We start from the raw sequence: 20,865 nt of genomic DNA on the forward strand, positions 1-20,865 counted from the left end.
CACATGTCAACACTTACAAAACTTTTCACTTTCTAAAGAATAATTCCTCTTTCTCAGTATTTGTAGTTCTTATTTCCATACTGCAGTGGTTTGAAGAACACTAACTAAAAAAAATATTTGAAATACCTACCCAAAATAAGTACAGCTACTACATCTGGTATGACTATGCAAGCATACAGAGCTCTAGGTAGAAACTCTTCAAATTGCTTTCACGGAAACAGTCCGGCAGCGCACCACACAGACACAGAAAATCAAACCTTCAGGGGTTCAAAGACAATAACCCTCAGTAACATACTGCCGTATTACATGTTTCAATAAAAAGATAAATCCATGTAGCGGTGGCTGCATAGAATACGTTCACTTTAAATAGACCCTCAAAGGTGATGAAAACCCTGTCAGGCCATTAGTTCTGCAAAACAAGCTTAGCTTAGTAAAAAACGGGTGTCCTAACAAATAAAAAATGCAAGAAAATTACTGATACTTATGGTCCGATTTAGATGACAGTGGGACAGTAAAAGAGATGCACAGTGATGGCAAAAAAAGGGTAAATCATTCTGCTACTAAAGAAGAAGTTTACATGTTTCAGTCTTAAAGAAAATAATAAGGAAGAAGATTTTGCTCAAAAAAACCCCAGAAATCACATGGATATTATTACTTGGTGAGGTGTTGCATACTTCAACAATAGTAGAAAAAGAGATGCACCAAATTTTACTGGATGGAAAGAAAATCCGTTCCTATCAAACTGCTGCACCACTGAGAAGCTGCATTATAAACTGGCAATACGCAAAAACCACTCTAAAAGTACAGGAGTCGAAAGCTAACAGAAGCATAACAGCATGCATCTATTTGGTCAAATTAAAATCCAGTTTATAACATGCTTATCAAATTTGGTTTGAAAAACGGTACTTTTATTTACAAGTGAAAGATTAGACAAAGGAACTTACACATCCTACAGGAAGGGGACAAAGTTTTCCCTGTTTCTTACTGTCTTAATTTCATTTTAGTTAAAAGTAGCACTGTGCTACCAGAATGCAACCAGCACACCAAAAAGGCCCGAGTACACTGGAGCAGGGAAGCACACCTAAACTTCAGCTCATGCCCTGAATCCATTCTTCACTATTTATGGAAGCAATTGAGAGATGCTTGCATAGGCAGACTCAGCTATTACTTTCCTCCTTACAAAGTCTCAGTCTTTCATACTGCACACTAAACCAGAAAGGTTTGATAAAAATTGCTTTACTAAGGAATGTGTCTATTCCACTTTCTTCAGACACTCCCATATCACAGAAGATAGTAAATTTTATGAAAATCCTGTGTCTCTATTTTGGAAGACCTAGGATGTACACTCCAGAGAATTAAATTGACCTTTTCAAAACATTCATTAGTACATGAGTAGCATAGCTTCAAGCAAGATTAATACATCAAACATAGAAAGATTTCTTATGTAATTTCTAAATATTTTATGCAGAACAAATTCTATTCCTTAAATTAATTATTCTTGATGTACACTGGCATAACTGGAGGCATAATCAATCCTCATGTTTGTGAACCAGACAGGACTGAGCAGAGGAATGCAATCTAAAGAGCAAAAATCTGCTTTTTAAAAAGAATAATTTTGTGTCACCCCATCGTAAATATGTATGCTTCTGCATTTCACATACAAAAAGGTATATGTACACAAAAGCACACAAATTCAATTTAAATTAAAACTACTTTAAATTCAAAGGTCATATACTAAACAAAATTTCGACTCAATTTATTGATAGTATAAATATGAGTGATGGGCTCTTCAGCAACACTCATCATCCAATGACGTCAGGGGTCTCATACTCCCACTAACTTAACTGTGAATTTAATTAATCTACTATAAGTCCCCCAACAATCTTATGCTCATTTTATCATTTGTGGTAAGAATACAAATATTTCTGATTAGTGCCTCCTTAGTAAAGAATCAAACACAAACTTATACCTCATGTTACAACTGAACCAAAAAGAAACCCAAAAGAATAGACAACATATTATGACAAGAGAACTAGCGCCAATTTCTGTCATAATAAAGCTATACATAGTCCTAAACATGCTGGGAATTTCCCACTAACTATTGTTAAGGCATGAAGGAAAACAGAAGGAACAATGCATTTGATAGTTCATAAATAAAGCATTTCAGCTATTTTCTGAAATAATGGCTTCAGATACTTTTACAGTTCAGAGAACAAGTAAAGAAAGAAACCAAACAGAGTGCTTATCACATGGAAATGTTAGTAGTTAATAAGTACCCCTGTTTCCAAGTGATTAAATCTATCAGAATTAATGTCACACTGGTTTGCAGAATTGCTTATGTGTTTATTTCTAATTATGTTGCTTAACAGCCACCAGTAAAGCAACTTCACTCATTACCTATCTACAGGAGACGTAACTACTAGTAACTTACAGTAAGCTTTCCCATCTACCACAAGGAGAACATATCAAATTAATGGAGATTATTAAAGATATAGGGAAAACACCGTAAATTTGACAATACCTTTGTTTTGCTTACAAAAATATTCAGCTAAGTTCCTGTAGTAGGATAAACATATGTCTCCACTTAGTCCTATACTATGCAAAGAATACTAATCCACTCTGGCAACTACTGAACTTAATACTAAAACCTGTCTATGCATAATTAGACAGCACACCTTTTCCTTGTAGCATTTTCATTAATTTGTTTTAAGTTAGCCAACCACTCAAGCAGTTTCTTTGTAGTCACAGTTTCCTTACCCTCAATTACTATAAACAGCATGTGTATAGTGTTTGTGTACTACATGTACCTAGAAAACATAAAGAAAATTTAAAAAATAAGACCTACTTAATCTAATAATCAAATATATTATGATTTTCTCCGTAATACATAATTCTGTATTTTAGTGTTCTTTTACCTAGCTGTACAGAACCATAGTGCCAATCAGACATTACGGATAGTAGACATTTCATGTGGCTGGGTTTCTAGTAAAAGTCTAACATCTCACCACCCTTCTCCATACCCTGTAAACAGGTGAAAAATGTCAATGGTTGATTATTCTTGACAGAACACTATGGCTCTGACTTTAAGGTCACTATGCTCCTGTGTTTTGTGTAGGAGAACAAGCAGTGTACACCTTAGGAAGGTGTATACAAAATAAAGGAACAAAGCAGCAAAGCAGAAGTAATACATCTTGACTTTAGTAAACCCTTTGATGTTACCTCAGAGAATATTACATGAAAAATTAATTTAAATTTCTCAGCATGTAAAAACTGCAATGTGAACTGAAGGCTGACTGAAACAATGAAGAGAGCAATAATTTAGCAATACAACTGAACAAGGAATCTGTGACAGTCAGCCTGGGAAAATTACAGATTCACTAACAGGCAATGAAAAAGCTGGGTATCTGTTTATTCCAGGACCTGACACAGCTACCTGTTGTCCTATTAGGTAGAAGGTCAGAACAACTGACTACATGTTATTTTGGAAATATCCAGCTTAATTTAATTGCTTTGAAATTAAGGTCAGAAAACTGGACAGAATATTGTCAATGTAATATAACATTGTTCTCTATCTACATGGTTGCCACTCAGCAACATTCAGCGGAAGATAAGTGTAATTATCCCAGCAGTAAGTTTAATTTAATTACTGTAATAAGAATCTTCAGAATCTTATTTTTAACATCCTGTAAAATCTTAGTCTTTCTCACCTTGATTAAGCAATATTGGAGGTCTGTGTTTAGTAACTGAAGGCTAGCATTAAGAAACTAAGTAGTGGGAGTAAAAGAACAAAAGTGTATCTATTTAAGTTCAGAAAAGCTCTTAAAATAAAATAGGCTGTAAACACAGAAAATTATTTAAAGTACTGACAATTCTGATTTGTTAAAAATATTCAAGGATATGTCATCTAAGTATGTAATTGGTTCCATGAATGGCTTATGGATGCTTACAACCTGGGAAAAATTATCTCATCTCCATACGCGTATTATACTATGTTGATCAGCGTGGCCAGTCATGAGTAGGAAATATTGCTCATGTGAAACAATAAAGGAAGTACTGAAGAAAGACAGAAAAGCAAAAGAGAGAAAGATGACAGTAACAGTAGAAAGAGTATTATGGTTAAACAGTCTTTCTTGAGTCCTTCTGTAGTTTTGAATTTTAAATCCTAATTTACAAATAAAATAATCTCACTCTTGTTTTCCTCTTTTTTTCCTGCCTACATTTGTCTTTTCTTCTCCTTTCAGTATTAAGCACTGCATCTCAATCTGCATAGAAAAATTGGCAGCTTAATCCCCCCAGGACTGTTGACATCACCAAGAGCATCTGAAATACTGCACTCAATCTGATGCAGCTAAGAAAAAACTAGAAATGCTACAGTTCTAGCTCCCTTTGAGATTTCTTTCTTTCCATTGCCTCAATGTTTTAGCCTGCTCTAGACCCCTGCCTCCTTGGCTTTCTCCTCTTCCAGACCTGGGGGATTCTTCTGTCACTGGGGCAAACAACACATCAAGTTCAGGGTGAGATGTCTGTCTTTGTAGTAATACTGTTTCTCTACTGCACTCCTATTCCAGCTCTAAAACACCATTTCTCTCTGAGAAGGATCCAAAGGACATGTTCTCTTCCTTTCATCTCTCTTCCCACAGTCCAGTGCCACCAACATAGTGTCAGCTCCATTTTTTTAACTGAGAGGCAGCTCTGAATGACCAAGGCACAGGAAGGAGAGACAGTAACACCAATTAGATCGACGACTCTCATTACTCTGTCTCCAGTGCTGTGGGGTGAGAGGGATACAGTTTGGAGAAGACAACTCTAGGGAGAGACTGAGCTAAAGGTTTTGGGAGGATCAGGGGTACAACATTCAGTATGTACTGCAGCATTGCTTCTCCCCTCTTCTCATCCCACTGGCTGTTCCCTGGAGCTGCAGCACTGCCACTTACGGAAGATGAAGTACTGAGAGCCAGCAACAACTGCTCACTGTTTGGGAACCACTGATTTATATCACCAATAAAAGTATAAAACATTAAATGACACAATGGCCATGAGTGCAGAATACTTCATACAGGAGCTGAATGCATAGAGCTGTGCAATCAAAATATCAGTCTGAAAACTACATACAAGTTGTAACTTATGAATGAACACAGATTAGCAAGATAATGAAATTATGCACAGTATATAATGCCAGTTGTTCCTTCATGGATAGAAACTACATAAAACACAGAGAGAGAGAGAGAGAGAGAGAGAGAGAGAGAGAGGTCTGATGCACTAAAATAAATTAGAAAGAAATCAGGTTTTGTTTTTTCTTTTTAAATTCCCTTTGAAAACGTATTCATTCTACCACCTTTATATAGCCATTTTCTTACAGTCTTACCCATATATTTTAAAGATTTGTGTTGGTCGAAAACTTTATATAGCTAAAGTTCTCATGAAAAATATGAAAAAATACATGAAAAATATACATATTTCCTGCATGTTAGCACAGCAAAACTTGCCATGTGACTACCTGATCCTATATCATTTTCTCCCTGTCGGTTTTCAAAGACATACTGCTCAATTTTGATTAATGTTACATTAAAAAAAAATCAAATCTGTTACAGTAAGAACTAATACAAAAATGGAAACTCCCAGCATCAGGTCTGCAAAGTCTGTAGTGTTGTACTGCCTGGCCCTCTTCAGTGCAAGAGTAGGATACAATTTTGTTGGCATACTCAAAGCAATGATGGAGTGAACAAGAGAAAAGAGAAGGAGATAGTGCTGATGCCCAATTTTAGTGTCAATCTCAATTTGCTTCTTTACTTTTTAACTAAATCAAATTCTCTAATCCAAAGCTATTAATAAATACACACCAAAGTATTAAAGTAATCCTGTGTAAACTTGACAGTTTGAAGGTAGAGTGCTTGACTGCCTGTTTTTCTGAATCAGATCCGAAAAGCAGCTCACCTCCCAGGACCATCCCAGCTTGACAGCACTTCCTCAAGCGACATGCAGGGCAATTCTTCCTACGAATTTTATCAACTATGCAGTCATTTCTTCCAGCACACAGATAGTTGTGCTGCCCTGTAGGCAAGAGAAAAACAGGATTAATACTATGTTTCTCACATGAAAAAGTTAATGAACCATTAAAAGACACTTTCATTTTATGCTTTCAAATATATTCAATAAATATAACAATTTATTTGTCCTGTTTAAGTGTGAACCTCCCCATCTACAAAATTCAAAACCAAGTAGCAGACAGTATGACTGCTTAAATTACTGTACTATCGATATTTCTTAAGTAAATCAAGCCTAAGGACAGATCAATTTGTTTCTTTCAAACTTATTTTTCTTTTAAGTTACTGTTCCTGATTTTAAAGTAATTAAGTAGATTTTGCTTGGATTGATGTGGATTTTCCAATAGAAAACTGTAGAAGTTGGAAAAATGCAAAAAAGAGTCAGTTAAGCAGAGTAAATTAACTCTGATGGAGAAGTAGTTTTGCACTAGACCTGCTGACACACCAGCTGAACAGAGGCAGCCAGCACAGCCAGAAAGGACAAACAAGGCAATTGTAACTTTTTGGTTTAGGTTAGTTCTGAGTTCATTGTTCAATTCTGAAGGACTCAGATAGGAAAAGCCTGTCATTATTCTATTAAAATAAAATCTTTTAAATTAAATTAGAATCATAGAATCATAGAATGGTTTGGTTTGAAGGGATGTTAAAGCTCATCCAGTCCAACCCCTCTGCCATGGGCAGGGACACCTCCCACCAAACCAGGTTGTTCAAAGCCCTGTCCAACCTGGCCTTGAACACTTCCAGAGAGGGGACATTCACAACTTCTCTGGGCAACCTGTGCCAGTGTCTCACCACCATCACAGTAAAGAATTTCTTCCTAATATCTAATCTAAATCTATACTCTTCCAGTTTAAAACCATTCCCCCTCATTCTATCACTACCAATTAGCTTCCAGCAAAGCAAAAAATTAAATTCAACTGATATCTTAACATTCTTTTGTACACAAGCATCAATACTTCCACATTTCACTTGAAGAGAATGAAAAAAGTGTATTTTTATGCCTTAGCATAATATTGATAATTTATGTGATTACTTATTCAAAATTACAATCAAACAAAGCTGAATACACAAGAGGAAAACGAAGCTAACTTTCAGATATCCTTTAAAATTAAGCCCAGGTTTACTCTAGAAGCTTAACCTCAAAATCCTGCCTGTTTGTGTATAACATCCTCTATTCACTTCTATATTTTCAGTTTCTTACCAGTTTCTAGCATGAAAGCATGAAAACAAATTTAAAAAAAATATCTGAGAGCAACAAAATGTATCAAAAACATATGGACAAACTACAGAAGTACCAATATCATGCATACTTACTTCATGGGATATTGTGTATGTGGACCTCCAAATATAATAGTTATAAATATCAAACCTTGCAAATTTTACTTATTTCTAGATCAGAATTACTCTGATGTCACCAGTAGTAAAAAAATTGGAGATTATTATTCCACCCAGACGCTGTTATTCAGCTTTCTTTATAACACCATTCTGCAGTTTCTCTGCACATGGTAAAATGAGTAACTGTTCACCAATAACTTTACTCCAGAGAAGAAAGACAAACTGAAAACAAATCCTCAGCTGAATACAGAGATAGAAGAACATTCAGTTCTAACAAAAGAAAAGAGATAGTGCTAAACCATGTAAAACAATGTATTTGTTTCTGTGCTAACATATTTTTAGATAATTAATTTACTTTTTATTCATACTTCTAAGAACAATTAATTTGGTTTTAATGAAAGAAACGTATGCCTGAATTTTTTTTTAAATGGTTTATTTTGTTTTAGAAAGTGGTTAAATAAAAACAATTGCCTCACACACTGCCTGGCATTTTAAAAGTACTCAGAAATGTAGTATGTCAGAAGAGGTTCTAATTTATGTTCTCCCATTAATTCTGATCCTGGATTCCATCTCACAGAAAACATTACCAAAAGTAACCCAATGAATAGAAATCTGTCTTGCTTTTGGCAGAAGACCAGGAAGAAAAACACTTGAACACATCTTCCTTGGGATTATTTGCTGTTTTCCTTTGTGTTGCTTTGCCTTTATTAGTTACAAGGCATTCAGTCTTTTCCTAGGCAACTGTTTTAAAACTCTGTTAGTTTAACTAAAACCCGTGATGCATCGGACTATCTCTGCACTGTGGCATTCTGATGATTTAATGTACAGTTAATTTACAAAGGAACGCTCAAGTGTAGGTTAAGCTTTGTGTACAAGTGTCTTGGAAGGGTTTTTTGGTCCCTTGAAGGTATCTCTTCTGGATCTCTTTTCTAGGGAATATTTTGAGCCTTCACATCATGGTTTGAATCCATATAAGCCCATGTCCATTGCAAGACCAAAACATGAACTATGTATTTCCAGGAAAGCAGTAAATGCTCACAAGCAGCTCACAATGCTATAGGCATTCAATCTGTACTCTTGCCCCTATACTGACACAGAAAAATGCTGATCTACCAAAGCCAAAGTCATATCATGAAATATTACTCTTGAAGGACTCAGAGAAAGGCACCCTGTCTATATGCTCTAGAAGGATGTAAGTATTTAGAATTCTCTCTTGATGAGTGAGAGTACATGATTTGTGTACTTAACACCCAAAGGGCATACTCTAATCACTAATGGAGGCTAAGGAGTTTGAGTAGAAGTAGTAATAGCAACATTGTTTCTCCTGGAACAGGAAATTATCTGGAAAACCAGAAGTTAATAACTTGATTTACACTGATACACAATTAAATACCCTGTATTATTTATATAAGAGTGTTTAAATATTATACATCTAAGATTAAGCATCACAAATCAAGGGTGCTATACATTGTAAAATTTTACATTTACAGTTACATATTTAAGTTTAGTTACAGCTTTTACAAACCTCTTTATAACAGGGGTTATCGGATCCAACTTCCACTTCAATGGAAAAGGTATTAATTACTCCATCATCATATAACAACTCACAAACCAATTAAAAATCCAAGATTGTACAAAATCTTTCACATTTGCATAACAAATTGTAAATGAATCACAATTATGAAAACTATTCTTCAGTGTCCATATGTTCTAGAGTGTCAGATTAGACAGGATTAAATAATCTCTCTGTCCAGTGCATACCATGGAAGAAATGAATGTCATCAGAATTTAGTCACAGTAAGAATTTGCTTTGATCTTCAAAAAGTGAATATTATTTAATTTCTATTTATTTCATAACTTGTATGTAAAAATCTAAAAATGCCCAGTGAGCTAATCTTTATTATGCGTTTACCTAGTAAAGTAAGATAAAGTCAAAACCCTGCCAACCCAACCTTCCCATGAGATTATGGTGATAAAATCTCAGGGACTTGTTGATTCTTACTTTCTTATTTTCAAGACTGTAAAAAAGCCACAGTCATATCCTGAGCTTGAATTACACCAATTACACCTTCGTGTGAGTCTTCCGCTCTGCTCAGCTCTATCCAATCTCTCCCCAATACCTCCCATTCCATGGTGTACTTCACTCATTCTGATTCAGCTGCAACTTACTTGGAAAACACATAAGGGTCAGTTATATAGTATTTTTCATAGTCTAATCTTTCAAGGATTTTTTTATTATCTCAGTCATCTGATTGGATCTCATATCTATAGATAAATCTGCATCTGTGTTCTCATCTGAAACCATTTCTACCATTGTGCAGAGCTGGGTTCTGAGAAACTGTTACTTGATATTAATATTTAAGTGGTAGCAATCATCTGAAGGACCAATTGTGTAAGAAGTGGAAAGCAAACCAAATATTTGATGAATTTCAAAATTATGAGAAAATACGTACTTAGGTGAAGCTATTTGGAATGCTCTCAGGGGATGCTAAAACATTTATTTGAAAATACATTCTCTACATCTCAATCTCTAGGATCATTTATATTATAACTGACTGGCTTCAATATGTATGCACTGCAGTTACATTAAATGCACGTACTAACAAAGTATAGAAAGACTCCTGTCAAGATAAAATTCCTGTTCAATTAGTAGCTTGTCATTCAGTATCTTTTATATGACTACTGTCATTATAACCAGGAAAAACACCCAGACAAAAACCAGGATAGTAGTCTAATCACTAGAGCACAGGTCGGAAAGTAGAGACTGATACTGGTGCTTCTTACAGAAATATGAATCTGGCAACTTTCTGGCAACTGTCACTTTCTTGGAAGTCTTCACCCAATGTTAAGTTTCCTATACACGTTTACTTTTCACCTCTTTTTGAAAGTGCACACTGTAGCTCTCTCAACGTATTGACATATCAGCTTGTGACCCAGATTTCATTGAGAATATGGAGAAAATACAGAGATTATTTCATCTGTTACTCATATGCTCCACATTCTTGTAGGATAGAATTTTTCTTAACTTCCATCAAAGTTCATTTGTGTTAGCAAAGGTGGAAGTCCTAATGCAAACAGCCAAATATGATTTTAAGTTCTGTGATGACACAAATACTATCAAAGGTTTTGTTGTCAGTAACACTGCACAGATCATACTCCAGCACTGAGAAATTTTAATCAAAATATTGCTGGAAGTAGCATGCACAGTGTCTTTAAAAACTGCACTAACTTAGCTTACTGACATGCTGTAGTACTTCAAATCAATTAGTTGCAGAGATCTTGCAGATGTGCAAAACATGGAAAACATAAGGTTTCCTCTGCACCAAGGGTGTCAGATGCAAGCAATCAGTTCTTTGTGTCAGCGCATCTGTGCTGAACTGCTGCCACCCTGGGCAAAAGCAAAGTCTAGCCTAGTTCATCGTCAGAAATGGGAAACACAGATAACTTGACCTCTGCTCTGACCTAAATCAACCACTCTTCTATTTACATTGCTTCAATGTGCAACACAGCAAATGTGGGTTAGGTTTGCCTCTCACTGTGTGGGTTTATGAGCTTCGACCTTGGAGAATTAGGAACCTATACTACACAGTTTGTAATACCTAAAATACACCCTTTGTGTTCCTGTATGCCATTACAGGCCATTACAATCGCCAAGATTACACACAGCTCAAATAATGGTTTTTTTTTTCATTATTTAATAGCAATTTCACCTCTGTTCAAAAATTTTCTTTAAAAATCAAGAAGTCCCTGAAAAGAGACTTATGACTCCAATCACTTAACAAAAATCCACATCCCACACTGACCTTACCATGCATAAACTTTTCATTAAAAACCCAGCAGTTAGTGGAGGACTCGCTTTCAATTTCCCTCTTTGCCCACTGAAATAAATTTCTCATTTCCCAATTCTTAAGCAGGTGTCCTGACTACTACTCTGTAGTCTATACTGGTATAAAGATCTGCTACTGATGCAAATCTGCTTCACAGCAAAGAATTTAGGATTCAGCGGACTAAAGAGGGTAAAGAGTGGATAGTAGAGTAATCTGTCAATACATTACAGCTGAAATAATGTGGAATTCCTTTCTTCATAGTAATATCTCAGTGATGGCGTTTGTGATTACAACAGGTGCTAGTAATTCCTTCATCTTTGTGACGCGAGTCAGTTCTTTTTGCTAAGTGGACCAAACAAAATTGGTTTCCCTAGAAGGGAAGCAACATTTTCAAACCAACATATATCTTGCACCGCTTTCCTTCTTGTCAACAAGTCACTTCCAATGTTTGCAACATCCTTGACTGACTCTCTTGTATCCTGACCTCAAAATCGTCCTGTCTTTTCCTGTGAATACTGCACCACTGACTTTTTCCTTCTAAAATTATTTCGCCAGACAGCAACATGAGCACATTGTTTTTATGGTATCTGCAAACCAGAACAATTAAAAGGACCTATCCTCTTTTCATTCATTTCTGGACAGAGTTAAAAGTTACAATCCTGTTTTAAAATATTTTTAATTTCCCTTTTTGATCCATTGTTTTCAGCAACGATGCAAAATTAAGTCCTGTTTCACAGAAACTATAATGAACTGCAAAATCAGGATTACTATTTAATACTGATTTTCATTTTGTTTACTAAGATTGTTTACCACTGCAACATCTTGAAAGGTATAAAGCCTTTGAGTCTAAATATAAGAAATGACAATAGGAAAAATTTTCCACAGCTAATATCTTTCAGAAGGAGATGCTGGCTTCTACAAGTCCCGGTTCTTTTTATGGCACTGTGTTGCAATTGCTCCTTAGTCACAATTTTTAAGTAATTAACTACATCAGTGGTATCAATATGTAAAATGATGGAACTGTCAGCTTTTTTGTCAGTAAAGGGTCTATTTTTTATACATATATAAGATGAGATTTGAACACAAAACCTACTTTAAAAACACTCAACTATTTCAGAGATATAGATCACTGAACTATGATTTGTTCTTATCTGTTGAGCGTTGTATTCTTCTACTAACAAAAGCAGCATTATATTTGTATTTCTATCACTCCATCATTCTGATTTCAGTGAAAGTATTACAGTACATTGCCATGATGAGTTTTTTAATACATATTTTCCTCTTATTCTTCAACCTGTCCTACAACTGAACCAGTGGGACAGAGACACTCTAAGAGTAATAAGGTAAAAAAAAAAAAAAACAAAACCAAACAGAAACAGTAGCAGAAAAAGGCAATGTGCAAAAAAACCTCATATATTGTTGACTGAATCACCCAATGGACAAAAAAACTGCTGAAAAACCATAAAGAAGGGATTCATTTGATTAACTAGATTCTAAAGTATGGACAGCCATCAAAACAAGTAGTGTACACCCTTCTTGGCACAGGAGAAAAACAGGCACTTTAGGATGCAATTTATCTTGAGTAGATGTCTAAACGTTGGTTCTTTAATAGCCTATCACTCTCCAAAGGACATTTAAAGTGATTAGCCCAAATATGGATGTCCACATTGTAAATGCCTACAACTTGGGGAAAAAAATCTCACACAGAATATTGTCTTTGAGGATAAGGGAAGATGGTATCATAACAACAGGACAAGAATAGGGTAATGGTCTTCTGGATCTCAGTGTCTGCATGTAACTCTTTCTATGATTTAACTGCAAAAGATCCCAGGCTGTTGAAATGTGCTCAGATGTTAACAGGTATTAAGCAACAGGCCCTTATGAAAATGCAGGAGTTGTAACTAGGTATAACCACGAAACCTCTGATGTGCAGCCACATATCACTACACATAATGGCAGACTGTAACATACCATGTGTTAAGTCCATTTAGTAGTTTCTAAAGAACAGATACACAGCTTAAGGAGACGGACACCATCAAATTTAAATCTATTTTCAGCAGATACCAGCTGGACTATGAATACTTGCATTTTGTATACTTATGTTATATAGTTTGTAATTTTAATACTTAAAATATGTATTATTTGGTTATAATATTATTTATACGTATTATTTATATATAATACTTTAAGTAATATGAAATAAGTATTTTATATACTTATAATTCTTTTATATACTACAGAAGTGTATTAGCTTTGCTGGTGCTGTGGGTGGGATTCCTATCACCGAATACAGACAGTGAACAACCTCAACTGACACTCCTCTATATTCAGTGCTGAGAAACAGTTACTGTCAGAGTACTGTTATTTTCATCTCAAGTAGGTATTTAAAATAAGTCAATTAACTACTTCCTAGAAATTCATGTTTCTCTCCATTCACAATAAAGTGAACTTAAAATGAACAGCTCAGGTTACTCACATTGTGCACATCTAAAGTTAGAACGGAGGAGTATCAGCAACACTGAGCAGTTGGTTGCTGCTGCTCTTCAAAGCATGCAGTTTTATACCACCTGAAATAGTTTATATTTCACCTGAAAAGATGTTTAACTTAATAGTCGATATTTTGTAAAATACTAAGCCAAAAATTTTAGTAATTCACATTTCTGCAGCTGATCATGTTCTAAGCCATGTCTACCAGGAAACCAGCAATAGGCCATGAGAGCAGCAGGAAGCCCAGCATTAGCACAATAGCCAAGGTACCAGAACAAATGCACTCTTACTCAGCTGCTGTGCCTCATACAAGTAAATTCATAAAACTAATGTTTGTCACGTGGCTGAACAACACATACTTTTGAAGTCAGAAGTATCATAAATATATAAAATTATGCATCAGTATAGATTTTCTTCTTTCCCTTTTCAGGATGCAAATCCTATGTTCTCACAAAAGTGACATTTCCCACTTGAATTTTAGGACCTTCCATGAAGTAACTGTATATTTGGATTTGGAAATACACTTAGCTTACTGTACGTAAACACATTTTGGTCATGTGCAAAATAAAAGAGCTTTAGTAATATTAAATATTACAGTAAGTAAAGCATTTTAATCGCTTAACTTGGCATATGTATGCTTTGTATGTTTGTATGTTTTCTACTTCATGAAACTTTCATCACTATTAGGTTTACAGTACATGCTGTACCAAATTCTGATCCCAAGATCCAGCCTGGAAAGTTGGACTAGAAATAAGAAATCCCTGCAGAGTTAAGAGAAAAAGGAACTTTTTACAACTGTCTCATCAATTTCACAGCCAGAAATATCTCTAAATGGCATTTCACTTTGTTTCCAAAGAGGATTTTCTATTAGTGGTTGGCATTTTTTAAAAAGTTTGGGATTTTCTGCCATTTTACATTTTTAACCTATGGAAAAGCGCAACTGCTTAGTTCAGCAATTTTCCTTATCATACTATTTCACTACCTACATAGTGAATCACACTGTCATCACAAAACTGCCTATACATAACACAAGTCAGATAAACTTTAGCAGAAAGTTTGGTTGAAGTAATGGTCAGCCTTCTTACTGTGTGGACGTAGGAGGAATCTTTAACTCCTCCACTTTCCTCCATACACACAGTGAAAACTTGTGGAAACTCAACTTTTGGTCTTGTAGAGTTTGTCAAATTCAGATCTCGAAGAGAATAAAAGTTCACACTTTGTCAGTAAAATGTTATCTACTTCATATGGTTGAGCTTGTTCCCTGATGCTACTATCTGCACAGAGCTGCTACCCTGAGCTTGAAGCATATATTAAACCTAGCCAAATTTGCTATATAATCATTTAATCAAATTTGTAATAGGGTCCCAGGTATTTAAACAAACCAAGTTAGTTTCTGACCCATGTTCCTGCCCATGGCAGGGGGTTGGAACTGGATGATCTTTAAGGTCCCTTCCAACCCAAACCATTCTATGATTCTATCATTTATGTTGGCCTCAAACTTTTCAGGTTTGGGCAACTATTTATCATTAGATGTCAATAATATAAACAAAATGCAAGGGAAGGAAAATGCTTTATATAAACATAGAACAAAAATGAGCAGTGGGACTTTATACAGAAAATATAGCACTTCAATATTTTTTTCAGGATCTAGGATATATTAATTTTTCATTATTAAAACTACTGCAAAGGAGATGCTTTCAACTAAAGGGCAAGAATGCAGGCCACCAAGAAACCAGGTGTTGGCAGCAGCATAACTGCAGTATCCCAACACACTGGGTTCCTGCCCAGGACTGAATTTTTATAATGGTGTTACACAAGCATTTTGATCATGGATACCCTGCATGGTTTTATGTGAAGATGTCTTTGTAAGACAACAGTAATGACTGTTTGATAACTTAGTGCTATAAAAGAGTTCATTTCTTAATCTTCATTCTCCTAAAGCGCCTTTAGAAATACTATACCCTATTTCTGTTACCATGAACAAGATATACTGGTAGCACTTAAATTATGCCTGACCAGCAACAGCAAATTACTTTGCAAATATAGTTATTCTACGTCTTTGAAAGCATTTTCCGTATGATTTCCAATTATTTTTTTTTATTGCTAACTGCAAACTGCTTGTCACTCTCAGCTCACTGACAGGAATGGCACTACCTCATCAGCATACTGAGTCAAATTTTGTCTTTTCAAATTTCTTAACCGAATATAAATAGCAGTAACTTTCGTTATTTTCATTATAGCCAAAGGAGATCTTTAAAGAATTTTTAAAAAGCCTTGTAATTTGTTTGTACATTAAGTGAATGGATGGACTAGTAAATCAGTTCTTTGTAAGGGACCAAACAGAAAATGTACAATCTCTAAATGCAAAGAAATGTTTCCTAAAAATAACGCAAGTATCTTTGTCCCTTTTCTCCTCCCCACTTCCTGCACTAACTTTTTTTCTTATCTGCTATACTACCATTTCCCCAAAAAAGGACTTGCATTTTTGTTTAAGATACTGTGAAATTCTGCTTAGAGTAAAATACGCTTATTGTGTTAACACCATCTGTCTATTTGCATATATAGGAACATATGGGGAGCCAAAACCCAAAAGACAAAGACATCTACCAAATCATATATATTTAAGAATTCATTGTCAACAAACATTCTAAAATAATTTAAGTCTAATTCTACAGTTTTATCTTAGTGATCCTCGTGGTTCTGATCCTCTGTTAAGCTCTATGTATATCCATTTGTCATATTAAAATGTATGATTAGATCATACTTAGTATAGCAATATTTCTAGGTTCGCCTATAGAGTTTTAAATTGTTGTTTAGTCTGAGTATTTTAAATAAGATCTGGTTTTATTTCAAAAATATTAGAGATAGAAAACGGTGTTTTCTGGATAATGTAATGGTCCATTTTATCCCAAAGGAAGCATTTAACTAATACAGTATTTTCCACACACTAAGGGTGAGTAAAACAAATGGTGTATGAATAGGACAATTTCCATGAAGAAAACAAACAAACAAACAAAAACCCCAGAGATTATTAGATTTTAAACACCCAACATATCTCAGATTAGAGAAATAATTTAAAAAGAGAATACACATTTTCCAACAAACTTAATGCCACTACATAATATACCTTGTTACCTACACATTTGAAAACATGTAAGATCTCAAAATATAGAAAATCCAAGAAGTAGCAAAAGCCATCTATTTCCAATCATGTTTTAATTTCTCATAGTGATCAGTACTTTATGGAAATATATGAAAAGTAGAGTTTCAATTGTGAATTTGCACACATAAAGTTTATCTTATTTGAATCAATTATTATTAAAAAACTCCCACGTGTCTGTGGTAGTAAAAAAAAAAAATTAAAAAGCTAAGAAATTATAGACAGAGGAACATTTTACATAAGAGGAATGTCTCGGATTTGTACAATTGCCACTGTGAATTTTTAACCACTGTTTTCTATGGCATTTACAATAAAAATACTGACAGAAGAGCAATTTGTCACCTTTATTTCTGATAAGAAATGAACAATAAGTACTTTAAGTCTAAATGAAATAAAGTATCTATCTATATATAGGATTGTTTCAATGCTAGTAATTATATCCTATGCTTCCATTAAAAAAAGAAGTCAATCTCCTTAAGGAACTCTCTGTAGACAAATGCACAAAAACAGGTAACTCTATTTACTCATCTTGTTCGTGTCCACACTGCTCATGCCTGTCATTCTTCCCTATAAGACTCAATAACTTGTATTTTCTCTTATTATAGTTAGGCAGTCTGACGTAGTTATCCATTCTTCGAATATTTTTACTAACAAAACCCAAACACACTTCCTCATTGTACTCTCAGTCTTTGGAATCATTTACAAATGGAAAGTGTGAGGTTGCTATGTAAAACATAAGCATTTTGTTTGTGTAATTGTGTTGACCTCTTATTTCTCTGTATGTCTATATTCTTCATCTGGTAAGATCCTGCAAATACAGACTTGGATTAAGTAATCAGTGGAAACAACCTTAAGATATTCCTACTGCCAATTTATATGCCTTCTTAACATTTATCATTAAAATATTTATGCTGAACAGTAATAAGATGGGTTTTAGCAGGTTCACCTACTGCACAAACACACTAGTTTAGGAAAGAGATGAAATTCAAAACCGAGAGAATCAAATTTAAATTAAAAGAATAGATTATTACTGTATAGGTGAAGAGTGAGTAATAAAACCTGTTTTAAAATACGGCATGCATAAGCTACACTACAGTCAACTCTTAAAAGCTTCAGCTCCCTGTCCTTTTTAAAAAAAGTATATGGCTGATTTACTTAAACAAACATAGCAAAAAATGTGAAGCCAAACCAAGAGAACAATTAGCACGGTCAGTGAAACTCAAATGTATTCCTGTGCGTGACTTAAGACCCAAGCGTTTTCCTTGCAGCCTAGCACTTAAGTTTCCAATATCTTTCTCAAGAATCCCATTCAATGTATTAGAGAAAATGTGGCGCCAGCTCAAACGCTGATATAGCCCACCTAGTCCAGTGTTACCACTTCAGAAGTATCTAAGATGTTAAAGGAAGAACATGAGCATATGCCTAAAGTAGAAAGTAGCACCACACCAAAACAAAAAATCTAACTACATTATTTTGCTAAGCTTTTACTTTTCCAATACTCCTCTTTTCATTTGAAGTGCAATAAACTCTTAAGTTGAATAAACTATGTATCACAACAAGGAAATACATAATGTATTTTTTTATTTTAAGGAATCCTATACATTATAATAATTTTTTTTTAAGTACACGGGGAAGAAATTGTAATATCCTAGTTCTGACAGGATCAGGTAAAAATCAGAAAAGGAAACGAAGCATAAAATGCAGAAGGATTTGTTTTACTGCTTCATCAGTTGAACTATATAAAACAATCTGCTCTTCTATTCATATTTAAAATCTCAGTGGACAAGGCATATAATATAATCCAAAAAGAAAAAATTAACATAGGTATTGCTCCTAATTTATTAAACATGCAGCTTGACTTTGCAATTTAACTGCTATTTGGAAGAAATGCCAAACTCATTTATTATTATTATTATTATTATTATTATTATGACCTGAAATAGTTCAGTGAAACTTGAAATGCTTCCATAATTCTCAGGAAGCGAAATCCTGCATCTTGCAAGCAAGAAAAATTCCACTAATTCAAAAACAGAATGAAGCCAAAATAAATTATTATCTGCCTATCATTAGTTCATATCCACAAAATTTTCCTTTGAATAGGATTTACACTTTTTAAAAGAAACTGTGTAATACACCAGATTTTTATGGAACTCTGCCTACTCAGAAAGGCTAACTGATAAACAGCAAATAATAAATAGCAAATAATGAAAGTAAAACAAACAATACTAGCAAAATCAATTAAGAAATAATTTAGTTACTATTCACTGTAATATTTAAACAGAGTTGTCAAAACAAAAAACATTACTATAGTGCTAACATTTTCAAACATCAGCAATAAATAAAAGGTATGTCCTCAGCAGTGCCTAAAATGATATATTTCAGATAATCAGGACCAATGGCATCACATAGTACCTTCCATTGCCCTTTTAAAGAAGACTTTACAACTTCCACAGGTAAGTACTCCATAGTGGCAACCAGAAGCCTCATCACCGCAGATGAGACAAATCTTCTGGGGCAGCGATTCAAAACTGTATTGAGAACTGTGGCTTGTTTCTGCATCTGGCCTTCAAAAGAAAAAGAATTAAGAGAAATAAAATACCCAGTTTTGCAACAGTTAACTACTTACCAGTATTAATTTGTTTTATAGTCAAAACTTCCATTTCAAATTTGTAACCAAGCTATAGAAGAACAAGAAAAAACTAAAGTATGACAGCCTTTCTGCTCAAGGATTTGTCTCTGCTAGGGTAAAAAGCGCATTTGTAACATCCGCCCAGGGCATTAAAAAAGAAAAGTAGTGGGCAAAAAGCACAGTAGTATTTTAATACGTTTAGCTTAAAAAAGTACAATCTAGGAGCTCTTTGTTAAAATGTTCATCTTCCTCAGATCAACAACTTCTTCGAGTAAAGTCATACTGCCTGAAACTCCTTTTTCCTGTACAAAGAATGGTACGGAGACAGATTCAAATGAAAGTCAATTGAATTTCAAAGGCCTCTTTCAAATGGGAAGTAACTAAGTTTCATCTCAGCCAGAAAAACCTTTAATATTTGTAACTTCCCATTCAGCTGCAGCACTCTCATCAGTAACTAACTAGGATGGGCACATTGAGGAAAGTGGAAAGTACTTCTGAATTTCTCTCCAAGAAACAGACTAATCTATTCATCACTATGTTTACAAAAATCAAGGATTTCTGTTGAAACTGTAGCATTATACATACGTATTTTTGCATGTGTTTCTAGGTAATGCACATCATCTTGGCATCACAGTATGCAATTTCATTCTAAGAAATCAACACACAAATTACTCAGTTTTCTTTTTTGTGTGAAATCAACTGGGTTTTACCAAGTCAGGAATAAACATCTGGAGAATATTTAGGTATTTATGAATATCGTCTGGCTGTCAACAGGTGAGGACAGCCTGGAGACCATTCTACTGGGCTCTCTGGAGCCGGTCACTCACCCAGACATCAGATGGCACTGGGCCACTGACTTTTCCCGGAACGTTACTGTCCCAGGAAGATGCAGGAGGTGCCAGCGGCACAGTTAACGTCGTGTCGGTCTCACACAGACGGTGAACACCCGGGCGCCCACAAACAACACAGAAAACAGAAACGCGGCCGCAGTTACTGCCTAAACACTCGAGTAAAACTCATCCCATCTGTCTCTCGGCACCTTTCCAGAGCCCCTCCGTGCTAGCCCCGCACCCCGCGGCACAGCCGCCCTGCCTGAGGGGAACGCGCAGAGCCCTCTCGCTGAGCAGCGCGACCCCTCGGCCCGTCCCTTCGACGAGGGCACTCACGCCTAAGATCCCGCCGCCTTGCCTTACCGAACGTAGCCGAGGTAGGGCGGGCACAGCTGGGGCAAGCCCAGGGGCTGGTGCCCGTTGAGACCCAGGGGCGGATAGAGGCCCGGCGGCGCGGCCGAGGTGGAAGGCAGGCTGTCGGAGGACGCCGTCGCCGTCGGCCCGTAAGCTCCAGCCAGGAGGGTGGGCTCCGCCTTGTAGAGAACGCACTCCA

The 20,865-nt window shown here is 35.4% G+C and overlaps 1 protein-coding gene across 1 annotated transcript in view; it reads right to left on the reverse strand.

The window, feature by feature from the left end:
• PGR (progesterone receptor) overlaps positions 1–20,860 on the reverse strand; it is a gene marked incomplete at its 5' end in the record, with an annotated part of 34,265 nt that extends 13,405 nt beyond the window's left edge. The window contains 3 exons of the mRNA XM_010179319.1: positions 5,935–6,051; positions 19,266–19,417; positions 20,676–20,860. Coding sequence (XP_010177621.1) covers positions 5,935–6,051; positions 19,266–19,417; positions 20,676–20,860 — 454 coding nt within the window. The remainder of the gene's footprint in view (positions 1–5,934; positions 6,052–19,265; positions 19,418–20,675) is intronic.
• Positions 20,861–20,865: the final 5 nt, after the last annotated feature.

The sequence above is a fragment of the Mesitornis unicolor genome, unplaced genomic scaffold (assembly GCF_000695765.1).
Source record: "Mesitornis unicolor isolate BGI_N332 unplaced genomic scaffold, ASM69576v1 scaffold45962, whole genome shotgun sequence".
In the NCBI taxonomy this organism is placed as follows: domain Eukaryota; kingdom Metazoa; phylum Chordata; class Aves; order Mesitornithiformes; family Mesitornithidae; genus Mesitornis; species Mesitornis unicolor.